The 16,805-nt window shown below is 49.8% G+C and overlaps 1 protein-coding gene across 3 annotated transcripts in view; it reads right to left on the bottom strand.

Annotated features, from left to right (window-relative positions):
• The window catches only part of CCDC175 (coiled-coil domain containing 175), a 74,504-nt gene that overhangs the window by 2,757 nt on the left and 54,942 nt on the right, over positions 1 to 16,805 (bottom strand). For all 3 annotated transcript variants that reach the window (XR_011384854.1, XM_002719516.5, XM_070065092.1), the window contains exons 17-19: positions 15,722 to 15,824; positions 10,773 to 10,816; positions 9,147 to 9,309 (exon numbers count right to left, since the gene is read on the bottom strand). Coding sequence is in view for 2 of the 3 variants with exons in the window: in XM_002719516.5 (XP_002719562.3) it covers positions 9,147 to 9,309; positions 10,773 to 10,816; positions 15,722 to 15,824 (310 nt within the window). In the remaining variant the exon portion in view is untranslated. The remainder of the gene's footprint in view (positions 1 to 9,146; positions 9,310 to 10,772; positions 10,817 to 15,721; positions 15,825 to 16,805) is intronic.

Here is a 16,805-nt window from a genome sequence, read left to right as displayed (position 1 = left end):
TGCACCTGCTGGTGATGTTAGGATCACTGGTCCAAACTGTCTGCTAGTCCAGACCTTAATTTTTCCAAGATCCTTCGGACAACGGCTGGGTAAATGACTTTATTATTTATCTGAAACAGGATTCTGTTTTAATTAGAAGTAGGTTCTTTTTCAGAATTACTAAAATGCAGGGGCCGGTGCTGTGGCACAGAGCATTAAAGCCCTGGCCTGAAGCACTGGCATCCCATATAGGTGCCGGTTCGAGTCTCGGCGGCTTCTCTTCCGATCCAGCTCTCTGCTATGGCCTGGGAAAGCAGTAGAAGATGGCCCGAGTCCTTGGGCCCCTGCACCCGCATGGGAGACCCGGAGGAAGCTCCTGGCTCCTGGCTTCAGACTGGCACAGCTCTGGCAGTTGCGGCCAACTGAGGAGTGAACCAGAGGATGGAAGACTCACTCTCTCTGCCTCTCCTCTTTCTGTGTAACTGACTTTCAAATAAATAAATCTTAAAAAAAAAAAAAAAGATAGTTAATTAACTATGTGGTACAATACTCTAAAGACCTTTGTCCTTTTAAAACAAAATCCTTTTAAAAACTTTAACAGTAACCTGAACTAAGTTACTATATATAACGAGGTATATACCAAGAATTGACATTCACCTTTGGTTCACAAGAAGGAAAGTTAAGGTAAAGTAGCAACTTGGGTGTTCTGGGTGAGCAGGTGCTAATGGGGCTGTCACCCCCCACCTCCATCCACTCGGCCTTGCTCCGTGCAGTGCTGGGCCAGGTCATGTGTATGCAGCTCCTTCGGGAAGACACCTCTGTACCCCCAGTATTCCAATCAGTCTGGGCGCTGTGGGGCAGCTGTTGGGCACGGTGGATAAGATGCCCCCGGGGATGCCTGCATCCCCCTGGGAGAGTGCCCATGTCTGAGTCCCTGCCCCGTTTCCCATTCCAGCTCCCTGCTAATGTGTACCCTGGGAAGCAGCAGGCAATGGCTCAAATACTTGGGTCCCTGTCCCAATGAAGTTCTGGGCTCCCAGTTTCAGCCAGAGCTGGGCCAGGTGTTTGGGGAGTGAACCAGCAGATAGAAGAGCCCTCTCTCTTTCACTCTTTCAAATAAATCAAAATAAAAAGAAAAGGCCTGGGGCAGGCCTTGCAGCACAGTGAATTAAAGCTCCCCAAGTCCCGGCTGCTCCGCAATTCTGACCCAGCTTCCTGGGGGCAGCAAACCATGGCCAGAATGGTTTCTGCCACCCCCGGGGGAAACCGGATGGAATTTGCATCTGGCTGTGTGGGCATCCGGGGAGTGAACCAGCAGACAGAAGAGCTCTCTGGAGCTGTGCCTTTCACATACATAAATACTAAGTAAACACTGGAGCCTTTCCCTCCACTAGGAACTACTCTACCCATCTCCGCATCGTCAGTTTCTCACAGGGTGTGTGCTTTAAGGTTTAGGGGCTGTGTCCACTGAGCTTTGTCAAGGCAACGCTGCAGGTGCCTGGCCCTCCCTCGGGTGCTGGCTGCATTAGTGAAGCCAGTGCAGCGATCACCAGGGAGGGCAGGCCTGCAGGTGTGCGCTAACTGCGCTGTTCACAGGAGAACAGCACAGCAGACGGCGATCGGCTGAAGAGATCCGGGGCTGCTACAGAAGTGCCCAGGAAGGACGCGTGGAATCCAGGAGACCACGGTGGCTCACAGGTGGCCAAGCATTCAGACTCCTCCTTCCTCCCAGGAGGGTGGCAGGTGGCAGGGCTCTGAAGAGGGCCAGGCGTGGGGCTGGTGCTGGGGACCTGCTGGTATCACCAGCATTTCACCACGGGGAAGCGGGTGCGGGGGTTCCGTCTGGTGTTAGAGCCTCGGGTCCCCCTCACTCCTGAGCCCACACTGTGCCAGTCAGACAGGCGCAGGGCTGTGGGAAGCCGAGCTCTTGCACAGTTTCCAGTCCAGAGAGCTCTCTTCAGCCAGGTTAGTTCTTCCTGTCGGGGTCTCTCTTTCTGCTTACGCCGACCTTCAATCCACCTGGGATTTCATGCACATTTGAGTGATACCGGATTCTCCCGCTGTACCAGGGGTGGGCAAGCTACAGCCTAAGGGGAAATTCTTCACAGTGCAGGATCAGTAGCTGCTGGCAACGCCAAAAATAGTTATCCTCTGCCCTTTACAGGAAAAGTGTGCCAACCCCTGTACCAGCCTTTGTGTTCCATTTGGGCAGAGGCAATTTCTGGCTCATTCCCCCCTGTAGCCCAAGTAGCATTAACAGTGAAACATGGGATGGAATCTAAAAAATGGAGAAATTTCCAGGATCAACACATCCAATTATCAACATCTCAGTGGCTACAAATACGAGGTATTTCACACGCTTCATGGAAACTGGAATTAAAAGCTAGGTTTGTTTGGTGCATACAAGGAGCCTTCAGAAACCTCATGGAAATGCAGATTATGGGAAAACTATGCATGGATTTCAAAATATTTTTGCACCAAAATAAATTTATTATTCAGTTTCATTTACTACTAACTTTAAAAATTTTTATTTATTTATTTGAGACACACACAGAGAGGGAAAGACAGAGAGAGAGAGCGAGATGGCTTTCACCCACTGTTTCACTCCCCAGTTGCCCACACTGGCCAAGGCCAAATCCAAAAGCTCAATCCAGGTCTCCCACATGGATGCCTGGGACCCAACCACTTGAGCCATCACTGCTGCCCCCCAGGTGTCCATTATCAGGAAGCTGGAATCAGGAGCGGAGCCAGGGGTTGAACCCAGGCACTTCACTGTGAGGGGCCAGCAACTTCACCAGCATCCTAACCGCTAGGTCAAATGCCTGTACCGACTCGAGCTTTCTGAAGTAGCTCACAGACTGATTCTTGATTTGGAATTTGTCAAATCACCAATCTACTGACTGGAAATGTATTTTCAGTAAGAACGTACATTTTTTCATATAAGCGACACTTTTCATTTTCAGTTTTCCCAGACTGCGCACTGTGCACCAGCTCCTCATGGTGTGGGACCAAGGGGTCGGCCTTATCCTTTCTGTCTCAGCCTGCGTGGGCCCTCAGCTTTGCCTGGCTGCCCGCAAGGCTCACTCTCTCTGTGAGCGGCCAGAGAACACGATGTCACTGTCAGCACCCCCTGCCCCCAGTTCAAGGTTGGAAAACTGTGCTGTGTAAGGTCAGAGAAGAAGTACTTCAGCTTGGCAGAGCACCCTCTGTGGCTGCAGCACAAACGCAGGCATTCGTAGTGTGTTCACGAACGAGCACAGCTGTGCGTCCTCGGAACAGTTCTTTCTGGTCATGGATATTTGAATGTTATGATGTCATGGAATATTCTTTTAATTTCTTCCCCAACTGTTAAGCAATATAAAACCCATTAATTCTGGGGTTTACAAACACAGCAGGGGGGCTGGTTTATTCTGGGATTGTAGTAAGTTTGCCCCCGACTCTTTACCATTTTTTTTTATTTGTATTAGTTAATTTGAGAGGTAGAGGGAGCCAGGCAGATAGACATACGGAGACAGCTCCCCAGTGCTGGTTCACTCTCCAACTACCCTGGGCGGCCAGGGCTGGTCCCAGTGCTTGCGCCATCACCATGGGCTGCCAGGGTCTGCATTGGCAGGAGGCTGCAGTCAGGACCTGGAGCCCACGAATGAACCCAGGTACTCGGGTGTGGGACGCAGGCGTCTTCTGAACACCTGACCCAGGAAGACAGGGAGAAGCAGCTGAGACCGTGATGGGGGCTGCAGAACCAACATGTCCCAGTTCATGTCACTACAGTTTGCATCAGTCTGTTTTCTTAGCGTCTGGTGTTTTGTTACGCAAATGAAAGCTTTGTGAAAAATCAGAGACCTAGGTCAGTGGTCTACAAACTCCTGACCCCTAACCTCTCATGCCCAACTTATTTGTGCATTTGTAAATTATATATATATGAGGGATTCTCAAAAATTTATATTTTATATTAGGCAATTTATATTTTAATTCCATTTTTACATAAGCATTTTTGAAGCCTCCTCATATAGATCTATACATACGGATCCATACATAATAGGCAGTTGCACAATATTAAACATAAACAAAGGGAGAAATTTAAAAGACATAGAGGCCGAGCCGGCACTGCAGCTCAATAGGCTAATCCTCTGCCTGCGGTGCCGGCACACCGGGTTCTAGTCCCGGTTGGGGGCGCCAGGTTCTGTCCCAGTTGCCCCTCTTCCAGGCTAGCTCTCTGTTGTGGCCAGGGAGTGCAGTGGAGGATGGCCCAAGTGCTTGGGCCCTGCACCCCATGGGAGACCAGGAGAAGCACCTGGCTCCTGGCTTCAGATCAGCGCGGTGCGCCGGCCGCAGTGCACCGGCTGCAGCGGCCATTGGCGGGTGAACCAACGGCAAAGGAAGACCTTTCCTCTCTCTCTCTCTCTCTCACTGTCCACTCTGCCTGTCAAAAAAAAAAAAAAAAAAAATAGAGGCCAGCACTGTGGCTCACTTGGCTAATCCTCCACCTGCGGCACTGGCATCCCATATGGGCACCGGGTTCTAGTCCCGGTTGCTCCTCTTCCAGTCCAGCCCTCTGCTGTGGCCCAGGAAGGCAGTGAAGGATGGCCCAAGTGCTTGGGCCCTGCACCCGCATGGGAGACCGGGAGAAGCACCTGGCTCCTGGCTTCGGATCAGTGCTAGCTCCGGCCATATCGGCCATTTGGGGGGTGAACCAACGGAAGGAAGACCTTTCTTTCTCTCTCTCATTGTCTAACTCTATCTTTCAAATAAAATAAATAAATAAATAAAAGACTGAGAGAAGCTGAATGAAAGAGGGGCCAGCATTGTGGAGCAGCAGGTTAAGCCGCCATCTGTGACGCGGGCAGCCCAGCCTGGAGCACCAGTGTGAGTCCCGGCTGCTCCACTTCTGACCCAGCTCCCTTCCATGTGCCTGAGGAAGACGACCAAGCGCTGGGCCCTTGCCACCCACGTGGGAGACCCAGATGGAGTTCCAGGCTCCTGGCTTCGACCTGCTCCAGCCCCAGCCACTGCAGCCATTTGGGGAGTGAACCAGCGGACGGACCCTCTCTTTCTGTCTCTCCCTCTCTCTGTCACTCTGCTGTTTGAGTAAATCAATCTTTAAATAAAGTTGAGTAGGACAGAATTTCTAATACTTGAATCTGCTGTGTGAGTCAATCACCTTACTCCACTTTGGAGAGCCTTAGTTGCTCTAGAACTAGAATCAGGGATCCAGAGTCCACATCATTAACCCTTGACATCCCCTGCCTTCAGCTGCAGTTTGAGATGGGGGACAGCGCTCCCACGTGACCACTCCGGGACCATCTGCCAGAACTGACAGTCGGGGCTGGATTCCAGGTCCGGCCACTTAAAGTGAAGTTCACGCTGCCACACTGCCCGGGTGGGAGACTCTAAAGAGGAGGTATTTGTTCTCTCCCTTTATCAGCATTGAGTGAGTCCCTACTGTAGAACACTGAGTAGGCGCTTCTGTGTGAGGCCCGGTGCTACACCCAAGAGATAAACAGGGCACAAACAAAATGACCCCAGCTGTCAGGGAGCCTTAGGGAAACCACAGGCGAATGGAAATAGGAGTCCTGCGGGGAATAATGGAGGAGGGCACTCGCCAGGTGTGCTGCAGAGGGGAGGGGGCGCCTTCAGTGGGCCTGCACGGCGGGGAGGGGGTGGTGGGGGGTGGAGAGAACCAATTTCCTTTCCAATACAGAGCCAAGTTGGCAAGCAAAGGAAATCACAAGACGGGAACAAAGCGGGAAAGAGCTCCCGGGCGCTGAGCGGGGCGGAGGCAGGAGGGCGGGCGCAGGCCTCTTCCGGCTGGGCCCCGCCCCCTGCTTCTCCTCCGGGTGATGCGAAGAGGAAGGCGGGGAGATGGAATTGGACAGAAACCTACAGAGGTGCCTCAAAGGTTTTATGGGAAAAGAGAATGAGAAGATAAGCTCGGTTCGGAACAGAACAATAGTGGAAATTCACGTGTAGCGTCGCCCCTCCTGTAAGGGCCTTGGATTCTAATGTCACGTTCTGTTTCTTGGGAGGAAAATATCTTACGTAAATGCCACAGAATGTTGGGATGTGACGATGCTTGAGGGCGGACGTTCAGATGTACAGGGGCGTGTGTGTGCCTGCGGCTGACTGTTTATGCTTTTTGTACTTGTAACACTCAGACAACGGAGCTCTCCGGAACATGTGCACTTTAATTATGAGTCCTACATTATACCAGTTGCCCGTCAAACGAATTTCAGTTTTAATTAAATGGCTGAGCCGACTGGATGGAATAAAAATGAAAGGCACATTCACCAGATTGCTCTACTACTTATTTCTGTTTGGGTGTGCTTCCATTCAAAGCAACATGATTCTGAGTATGACGTTTTAAATTGAAAATGGAAGTAAACATTCATTCCCTGCTGAAAGACCAAATAAACAAATCAAGGGCAGCCAGCTCCTATGGGACAATGACTCTGACCCTCACCACAGCCGCCGCAGCCACTGGCCAAGGACAGGCAGGACTCGGTCAACAGCTGGCAGCTTCCTTATCTCATTAGTGCCTATGCAACAATAATATTGGAGGACTGACCTGAGAAAGCCAAATATGCTCTAATCCAGCCCAAAACACGTGTGCCTTCTAGGAGCCTGCTGTCGGCTTCCCCGCCCAACACCTTCCAACCAGACCTCACCGGGCTTCCCACGCCCCCTGTCTGCTCTGGAGTCTCTGCTTAAAAGCAGTGATGGTGGCTGCTGTGGTCTGAATGCTCCCCTGCCCCCCAGTTCATGTGTTGTAACCTGGTTCCCAGTGGGGCGGGGTTATGAGGCAGGCCTTGGAAGGGGCTTTGTGGACATGGCGGGAAGGTGCCATCCACGAACCAGGAAGGGGAGTCTTTTTTTTTGGGTGGGTGATGTCCCTGCATTTTTTAAAAGGCTCATTCATTATTTGAAAGGCAGAGTTGCAGAGAGAGAGAGGGAGAAATGGGGAGAGGTCTTCCATCTGCTGGTTCACTCCTCAAGTGGCCACAATGGCCAGGGCTGGGCCAGGCTGAAGCCGGCAGCCAGGAGCTTCCTCTGGGTCTCCCATGTGGGTGGCAGGGGCCCAAGCACCTGGGCCATCCTCTACTGCTTTTCCAGGTGCACCAGGAGGGAGCTGGACCAGAAGTGGAGCAGCTGGGACTGAACCAGCACCCCAAGGGATGTCCACATCCCAGGCCACACCCCTGCTACACCAGAGCCCCCGCCCCAGGCAGGGGATTCTTAACAGACCCTGAAGCTGCCACAGCCTCGCTCTTGACTTCCCAGCCTACAGAACTGTGAGGAACAAATTTCCATTATTTACAAGCCACTCAGTTTACAGAGGGTTCTTACAACAGCCTAAATGGATGAGTCGGGGCTAACTGCACTGCTACAGCTAACTCTGCGTGAATGGCTCTCACTCATCCGAGTGGTCTGCGTTTGCTATTGCCTCCTTTCCGCAGGTGACTAATCACGACGATCCTCAAACCGGATGAAAATAGAGGATGTGCTGTCAGTTCCTCAGTGAGACTTGCTTTGAATGCAGTCTACTTAAACTTGTTGTTGCCGGCGCCACGGCTCAATTGGCTAATCCTCTGCCTAGCAGTGCCGGCACACCCGGTTCTAGTCCCGGTCGGGGCGCCGGATTCTTTCCCAGTTGCCCCTCTTCCAGGCCAGCTCTCTGCTGTGACCAGGGAGTGCAGTGGAGGATGGCCCAGGTGCTTGGGCCCTGCACCCCATGGGAGACCAGGAAAAGTACCTGGCTCCTGCCATCAGATCAGCACGGTACGCCGGCCGTGGCGGCCATTGGAGGGTGAACCAACGGCAAAAGGAAGACCTTTCTCTCTGTCTCTCTCTCTCACTGTCCACTCTGCCTGTCAAATAAATAAATAAATAAACAAACTTGCTGTAACACAGCCCCATCAGGCTTCCAGTAAGAACAGAAGACTCACTTGTGTGAAACCAGGGCAGGCGACACTCAGAGATAATTCAGCTCCTACAACTCCGCTTGACTGACAGTTAAAGGGGATGGCTGGGCCTAGCAAAGAAAATGCAAAGAGAAGCGAGGCCCGTGCACACCAGAAGTCTCACCTGGGCCTCTGGAAACGCCTTCAGCTGATGAGAGTTTACTGCCAGCGATCGATCGTCACTGGTCACTGAAGCACCACTCCTTCTGCGGAGCGATACCCCGGCACAGCTTTACCAGAGAATGGAATCTTTTTAATCCTGTCATTTCCCCTCATTTTGCCTGCCTTTGATCACATTTCACTTTCTACATGTTTATCACACTTTACTTTCTCGCCTGCCTTTAAAGTAGCCGTCTAATATCATGCTCCTTAAAATGAAACCCAAACACCTCAGATGGACCTGTACCACTGCCGAACGAGCCCACGTCCGTCTCCTCCCTCCCTCTCTCCCCCAGCCTCTGCTCTGCCTCCTCCTCCCCACTCCCTGTCCCCTTCCCCCGTCTCACACTGCACGAGGAGTCCCCTCCATCTCCTGCTGCAGCCCTCACCTGTGCTGCGCCTACCAGGACGTGGGCCAGGGACAGGGCGGAGGGGAGCATGCCTCCGGAGAGGCTGGGCTGCTTGCTCACGAGGCACAGAAGGCATCGCTGGGTTTTCAGGGAAGAAAACAGTTGCTGTTTTCCTGCCAAATTCAGCTCAAGAAGTAAGGGTGAAGTTGTGCCGGCATCCCATGTCGGCGCTGGTTTGTGTCCCGGCTGCTCCACTTATGCTCTAGCTCTCTGCTATGGCCTGGGAAAGCAGTAGAAGATGGCCCAAGTCCTTGGGCCCCTGCACCCATGCGGGAGACCCGGAAGAAGCTCCTGGCTCCTGGCTCCTGGCTTTGGATCGGCGCAGCTCTGGCCGCTGCGGCCAATTGGGGAGTGAACCAGCGGATGGAAGACCTCTCTCTCTGTCTCTACCTCTCTTTCTCTGTGTAACTCTAACCTTCAAATAAATAAATAAATTAAAAAAAAAAAAGCATAGCCTCACCATGTGACTGTTGCTCCACACACACTCACTGCTGGCACCACCCTCATCAGACACCAGACCTACAGGGCTGCCCGATCTTGGACTTGAAATTCCAAAACTGTAAGCTCAATAAGCCCGTGTCTCCTTATAGTTTCCTCTGGTAGTTCATTGCGGTGGTGAGAAGCTGAGTGATAAACTTACGACGCAGGTCCACTGATGATTCCTGCTTCATGAGAGAACGCAGCTCTTCCAGATTCCCTTGGAGCCAAGTACTGATACTTTCGATTTTTTCATCCCTTTCGTACAGCTTATCTATTAGATTTTTTATTTCTTGCAAGGTCTTTTCGCCGGTGCACACCAAGTCCTTAAAGAGATGGTATATTTGGGTGCACGAATACAGATTGCAACAAAATAGAAACAGATTCTGAGCGGATCATGCCCCCAAAACATTAGATATACAAATAGGATCAGGCATACCAATGAGGATGTGTGTAAAGTTGCTAATTCACAAAGTTCTGTAAGCGATCTCATAGAAACAGATTATGGAATGAAAAGATTTAATGCAATGCTCACTGGCCTCACAGCTTTAGCTGCATAAGGCAGTGGGGAGTGGTGGCATAAAGAGCCAGCTGACCCTCAGAGGAGCAGAAAACTGCAAAGGAGACTCGGCGTAAGAGAAAGAACTTGGGAGTCAGGTAGGCTCTGAGCTTTAAGTTCCCATAAGCGCAATGAAATGGATGTTGTTCCACTCAATTATTGTTTACAGCCCTTGTCTACATTCCCAGTAAACTAGGCTCTTTTTGATTTTTACTTGTTAAACTTCTTATCTGGTTAAGTACTAAGCCTTTTTACTGCAATGTAAATTTAAATTCTGCTACCTCAAAAGCTAAAAAAAGAAAGGGAAAAGGAAGGGGGGGGGGAAGGGAGGTGAAGAGAGGGAGAGAGGGAGGGAGGGAAGAAGGGAATATCAGTGTGTTCTTAGAATTGTATCTACCTGCCGGCGCCGCGGCTCACTAGGCTAATCCTCCGCCTTGCGGCGCCGGCACACCCGGTTCTAGTCCCGGTTGGGGCACCGGATTCTGTCCCAGTTGCCCCTCTTCCAGGCCAGCTCTCTGCTGTGGCCAGGGACTGCAGTGGAGGATGGCCCAAGTGCTTGGGCCCTGCACCCCATGGGAGACCAAGAGAAGCACCTGGCTCCTGCCATCGGATCAGCGCGGCCGTGACGGCCATTGGAGGGTGAACCAACGGCAAAAGGAAGACCTTTCTCTCTGTCTCTCTCTCTCACTGTCCACTCTGCCTGTGTAAAAAAAAAAAAAAAAAAATTGTATCTACAAAGCACATCCAATCTGTTAAAAACTAATTAAAAATTTAAATAAATTCCCACAAGTTCACTGCATATTTAGTGTTGGGAAAGTTACTTAAGCTCTCTGAGCCTCAATAGCTTCATCTCAAAGAAATCTCTCTTATAGACATGATGGGGGAGTTCAGAACCCACAACTTTGTCCTGAAACAAAATGTGATTCCATTCGAGCTGGCCCAAAAGAAAAAAAAAAAAGGAGGAAGAAAGAAAAAAAAAAGCCTTTCCCTCTGTGAGTGGCAGAACAGGAAGACAGGTTCTCCAAGGATTAAAATTTCACAGGGGTCTTTGGAGCAAGGCACGCATTTTGGGGTGCGATGGTCACACAGCTCTGTGGTTCCCCTGCGATCCTGAACTCCCACTCTGGCACAAAGTGTGCATGTGCACACACACACACACACAACCCCCACACACATCAGGTAAATGAAGAAAATATGGTATTTATGGAGGCAGCACACAAAAATACTCACCTTAACCATGGTCTGAAAGTCAGTCCACAGATCCACATAATATGCTAAAATGAAGATTAAAGAAATACGGTGGTTACTCAAATACCCTGGACATTTATATAAACTGTTGTTATTGGTTTTTATCTTTCAAAAATCACTTTAATCTAAAAGTTTCTGCTCCCAATATAAAAGAACAACTAGATCAGACTCGTGCTCCCTCTGCAAACACACAGACAAGGGCGCGAAAGATGTGAAACATGTTTTCAGATGTTGGGGAGAGAGCAACACAGGACCGCCACACCTGAAAGAAGGGGACCAGGAGGTGAACCCCACTGTCTCCAGTTATCGGCCGCTGGGGGGCCCTCTCCAGGCCACAGGGTGGACAATGGAGTCTTGTACCCAGTCACAAACATCTGCACAGAGATTAGCAAATGGAACTCAGTAACAGATTTGTGCACATGGGTTTTATGGATATTCGGGATGCAATCGGTCACACTGACAGCATACGGGGGGACTGCATCAAGGGTCTTAGCGGGCAGCAGAGGCCAGGCAACCGAGCACTGCACGCCTTAGACGTGACCCCCAGAATGCACCTGGACACCCAGCCTGGGGGTGGGACCTCCCCACTGGCAGTCCTGTGCGTGTGTGGTGACAGCCTATTGCAGCGAAATCAAGTGCCTCTGGGTGACTCCACTGGGACAGGAAGCCTAAAAGCTTGCTCCCATGAGCCTCCGTGGGTTTCCCTTTGTTGATTTCACCATAACCAAAACACCCGTGAGTACAACCTCTGCATCCTCTGTGCCTCCCAGCTCATCACCACACCCGAGGCTGGTCCTGGGACACCTGATACTACATTAAGGCTGCAAAATCTTGCTGAGAGAAATTTTAAAGGACCTCTATAACTGGTGATAATGAGGGCACCTTGAAAACTTGAAGGAAAATGCTATTCAATGATGTTTATTTTGTTGTAAAAAACTGAAAGTCATGCATAGCTTTCCTTAACATATTTTTATGAACTTTTTGAAGACCGTTCATACGATATGTTTTGAAATGGAAGACTTAAATTTGTTAAGATGGCAATTCTCCCAAAATTGATTTACAGATTCAACACAAACCCGTTAACATCTGAGCAGGCTTGTGTGTGTGTATGTGTGTGTGTGTAGAAGCTGACTCTAAAATTTATATGTAAATCAAAGTACTCGGAATATCTGAAATGATTTTTAAAATATGCACAAGATGTCAAATTTAAATTACCTGATTTCCCAACTGCATATGAACCTACAATCAGGACTGTGTCATACTGGTATTAAATTAAAACATTTACAATAAAATAACAGACTCAAAACATAATTTGGCCGGCGCTGTGGCTCACTAGGCTAATCCTCCGCCTTGCGGCGCCGGCACACTGGGTTCTAGTCCTGGTCGGGGCGCCGGATTCTGTCCCGGTTGCCCCTCTTCCAGGCCAGCTCTCTGCTGTGGCCAGGGAGTGCAGTGGAGGATGGCCCAAGTGCTTGGGCCCTGCACCCCATGGGAGACCAGGATAAGTGCCTGGCTCCTGCCTTCAGATCAGCACGGTACGCCGGCCGCAGCGCGCTGGCCGCGGCGGCCATTGGAGGGTGAACCAATGGCAAAGGAAGACCTTTCTCTCTGTCTCTCTCTCTCTCACTGTCCACTCTGCCTGTAAAAAAAAAAAAAAAAAAAAAAAAAACATGATTTTTCAGAATGTCACAGGGGTAGTGGTGAAAATGATAACCCTGTCAAAAATGCCGTTAGGGGCCGGCGCCGCAGCTCAATAGGCTAATCCTCCGCCTGCGGCACCGGCACCCCAGGTTCTAGTCCCAGTCGCCAGATTCTGTCTTGGTTGCTCCTCTTGCAGTCCAGCTCTCTGCTATGGCCAGGGAGTGCAGTGGAGCATGGCCCAAGTGCTTGGGCCCTGCACCCTGTGGGAGACCAGGAGAAGCACCTGGCTCCTGGCTTCGGATCAGCGCGGTGCACCGGCTGCAGCGGCCATTGGAGGGTGAACCAATGGAAAAGGAAGACCTTTTTCTCTCTCTCTTTCACTGTCCACTCTGCCTGTCAAAAAAAAAAAAAAAAAAAAAAAAGGAAAAAGAAAAAGAAAAAAAAATGCCACTGGGGGAGGGGGGCGTCTGGTGCTGTGGCATAGCGGGTTAAGCCATCACCTGCAGTGCCGACATCCCTGATGGACTCTACTTTGAGTCCTGGCTGCTCCACTTCCAATCCAGCTCCCTGTTAATGGTCTGGGAAAGCAGTGGAAGATGGTCCAAGTGCTTGGGCCCCTGCACCCATGTGGGAGACCTGGAAGAAGCTTCTGTCTCCTGGCTTTGGCCTGGACCAGCCCCGGCCATTGCGGCCACTTTGGGGGTTAACCAGCAGATGGAGGATCTCTCTTTCTCTCTCCTTCTCTGTCTCTGTCTCTGTTGCCTTTCAGATAAATAAGTTTTGTTTTTCTTTTAAATGCTCCTTGTAACAACTGAATATGTGTAAGACAAAACAATGACCTTCAGCCCTTACCTCACACCATATGAAAAAGTTCATACAAAATGAACCGGAGAGCTACTCATAAAAGCTAAAAGTAAAGAAGTTATAGGGGAGCACTTCAAGGCCTTGGAACAGGCAAAAAATTTTTAGGCAGGACACAGAAAGTGTTGATCTTTTTTTCTAAAAACTTTTTTTCGGTCTGAGAATCCCAGTGATTCTGCAGCAGAACAAACTGCTGTGATATCTGCTGTCATGTTTCGGCAGTCATACCCCTCGAGCATATCATATTTTAACTTGAGAGCTCCTGCATTCCTTTTTCATTTTAAAAGATTTATTTATTTATTTATTTATTTATTTATTTCAGAGGCAGAGTTACAGAGAAAGAGGGAGAGGCAGAGACAGAGAGAGGTCTTCCATCTGCTGCCTCACTCACAGATGGTCACAAGCCAGGAGCCAGCAGCCAGGAACTTCCTCCGGGTCTCCCAGGTGGGTGCAGAAACCCAAGCACTTGGGCCATCCTCTGCTGCTTTCCCAGGTGCATTAGCAGGGAGCTAGATCGGAAGTGGACCAGCCAGGACTCGAACTGGCACCCACATGGGATGCCAGCCTGCAGGTGGCAGCTTAACCCACTACGCCACCCCGCCAGCCCCAAGTACTGATCTTAAAAGCCAAAATAAAGTACAGCTCATCCAAGGGAAAACTGTTTCCTCTCTGGGCCACCACTAAGGAAATGGAACATGAAGCCTCAGTCTGAAAAGGGCCTATGTTCAGAACGGTGAAGACGGTAACTCAACAGTAAGAACACAGCGTGAACTAAGGAGCACCGGATTTGGAGAGCTCTGACAGACTGCATTTTCCAAAGAACGCTAGGATACATGCCCGTATTTCATAAAGTTTGTAGGAAATGAAACTCAAAGTTCATTTCGGTGCAAAAAGTTTTTGAAATCCATGTATGGTTTTTTTTTATAACTTGCATTTCCATGCATTTCTTGAAAACCCTTTATATAAGTGGGTTTCAAAGAATTTTTGCACCAAAACAAACTTCCCTTTGAATCCCATTTTCCAGGCACTCTTTGAAGCACCCCACAGTCTATTACGTGTGCTCTTTCCCTAGCTCGCTGCTGACATCGCTCCCACTGAGTGCTCGTGTCTACGCGCCCTCCCCTTGTACCTGGGCAGCTGCCTCGACTATCAGAGCATTCGGGAAGCAGCACTCTGACGTCTGAGGCTTGCCCATAAAATGCCATGAACTTGCATTTTGTTCTCTTGGGATGCTTGCTTTTGGAACTCAGCAGGCCAAGCAGCTCCTGAGAGAGGCCGGGAGGAGCTGTTCCTTCCACAGCCCCCACGAGATGCAGCTCAGAGCCAGCATCACCTCCATGCACTTGAGAGAGTGGGTCTTCCAATGATTCCAGTTCCCAGCTGTGGAATTAGCCCCAGTCTCCCAGTCACCCCAGGTGACCCTGTAGGAGCAGACACAAGTTGTCGCCACCAAACTCTGATCAAGCTGTCAACTTGTGAGCACAGTAAATGATGGGTCTGAAGCCCCGTGTTTGTGGTATTTGTTACCCTGCAATAGACAACTGATTCGAGGAGCTTCACAAAGAGATGGTGAACAACCAGCAAATAAAGCAAAAAAAACCCAGTGAAAATATACTTGACCACATCACACATCAGAGGAATGCAAATAAAAACCACAATGAATTACCACTCCACTCCTATTTAAATGGTTACAATGTTAGCACTCTTCATTGTTTTACACATCTTAAGTGCTGGTGAGGATATGAACAAGGGAAACTTTTCTACGTTGCTAGCTGCTGGTAGGATAAGAAACTGCATTGTACAACCACTTTGGTGAACGGTCTGGTAGTGCTTTACAAAGGTAATCATACACAAACCACATGATCCAGCGATTCCACTCCTGGGTATTTACCCAAAAGAAATGAAAACATATCCACAAAAATGTGTGTCAGCAAATATTCACAATAGCTTCACTTATAACAACTTTGCAAGATGGAAAAACCCAAGTGCCATTCAGCTGGTGAATGGATAAATGAAGATGGTCTTTGCACACCATAGAACACTGCTGTGGAAAAGAACTGCTAACTGGCGACACAAGCACCAGCACGGATGGATCTAAAAACGTTCTGCTGAGTGCACGAAGCTGGGCTGAGGAGCGTGCATACTCCATTACCTCTTTTATCTGATCATTAGGGGTCGACAGCAGATCAATGGTTTTCAGGAACTAGAGGTGGGTGACGAGGAAATGGCCTGTGAAGGGACATGGCGTGAATTCTGCAATGACAAAAATGTTCTAGATCTTTCCTGTAACTGTAGTGGTTTAAGTGGCGTGTACATTTGTTGAATCTCATGGAGCTTAAAGTATGTGCATTTTATTGTATGCAAACCAATGAATTTGATTTAAGCAAAATAAAAATATATGTAAAGAGTACCCATGGCTCATTACTTACTCTGCTGAACTATCAGTTGCCAGGAGAGGCTACTGAAGTTATGCCTGAGGGCTTCCTGTCCATTCCTCCATTTCTCTGTGCTGCCCTTCAGATACGCAATATACTAGAAAGTAAAGGCATGGGATTACTTTCAGCCGTTGAGTTGCCGTAGATTAATGACCCACACAATCATTCAGCCAGCATGGATTTATTCCTCCTCTGCGCCGTGTGCAGAGTTAACAGGGGTGAATGCCCTTGTATTCTGGGGAGGGAGATGGAAGTCACTGCTTCCCATTGAGCACCAAAGCAGCAGGGCAGTTTGAATGTAAAGGGAAACCAAAAGTTGTTCTGCCTCAGCGCATGAGGTCTGCAACAGAAATACTTTTGCAAAAATGTATGCACAGGAGATGGCATAAAGCAGCGTGGGATCTGGAATTCCCCATGCAACTCTCCCTTGAAGTGGGTGAAGTGGGCAGTCTACGTGTTAAAAGTCATGAATTTCAGCCGGTGCCGCAGCTCACTAGGCTAATCCTTCGCCTGCGGCACCGGCACCCCAGGTTCTAGTCCCAGTCGGGGCACCGGATTCTGTCCCGGTTGCCCCTCTTCCAGTCCAGCTCTCAGCTGTGGCCCGGGAATGCAGTAGAGGATGGCCCAGGTGCTTGGACCCTGCACCCGCATGGGGGACCAGGAGAAGCACCTGGCTCCTGGCTTCGGATCATTGCGGCACGCCGGCCGCAGCAGCCATTGAGGGGTGAACCAACGGAAAAAGGAAGACCTTTCTCTCTGTCTCTCTCTCACTGTCTAACTCTGCCTGTCAAAAAAAAAAAAAAAAAAAAAAAAGTCGTGACTTTCTCTTTTGACCACCCTGTGCTCCAGATCCCTAGGTGGTTAACAGGTGATGGCTTAAGAAGTTGGGTCCCCGCCACCCATGGGAGACATGGATTGAGCTCCAGCTCTCAGCTTCAGCTTGCACCAGCCCCAGTTGGTGTGGGCATTTGGTGGGGGGTGAACCGGCTGATAGGAACACTATCTCTCATTCTGTGTGTCTCTCAAATAAATTATTAAAAATTAAAGAGAAAGTGTTGATTGGCACCCTTGTGCGTTG

This window comes from Oryctolagus cuniculus, chromosome 20 (genome assembly GCF_964237555.1).
Source record: "Oryctolagus cuniculus chromosome 20, mOryCun1.1, whole genome shotgun sequence".
NCBI classification, from domain to species: Eukaryota; Metazoa; Chordata; class Mammalia; order Lagomorpha; family Leporidae; genus Oryctolagus; species Oryctolagus cuniculus.
This window is presented reverse-complemented; position numbering and strand designations above follow the sequence as displayed.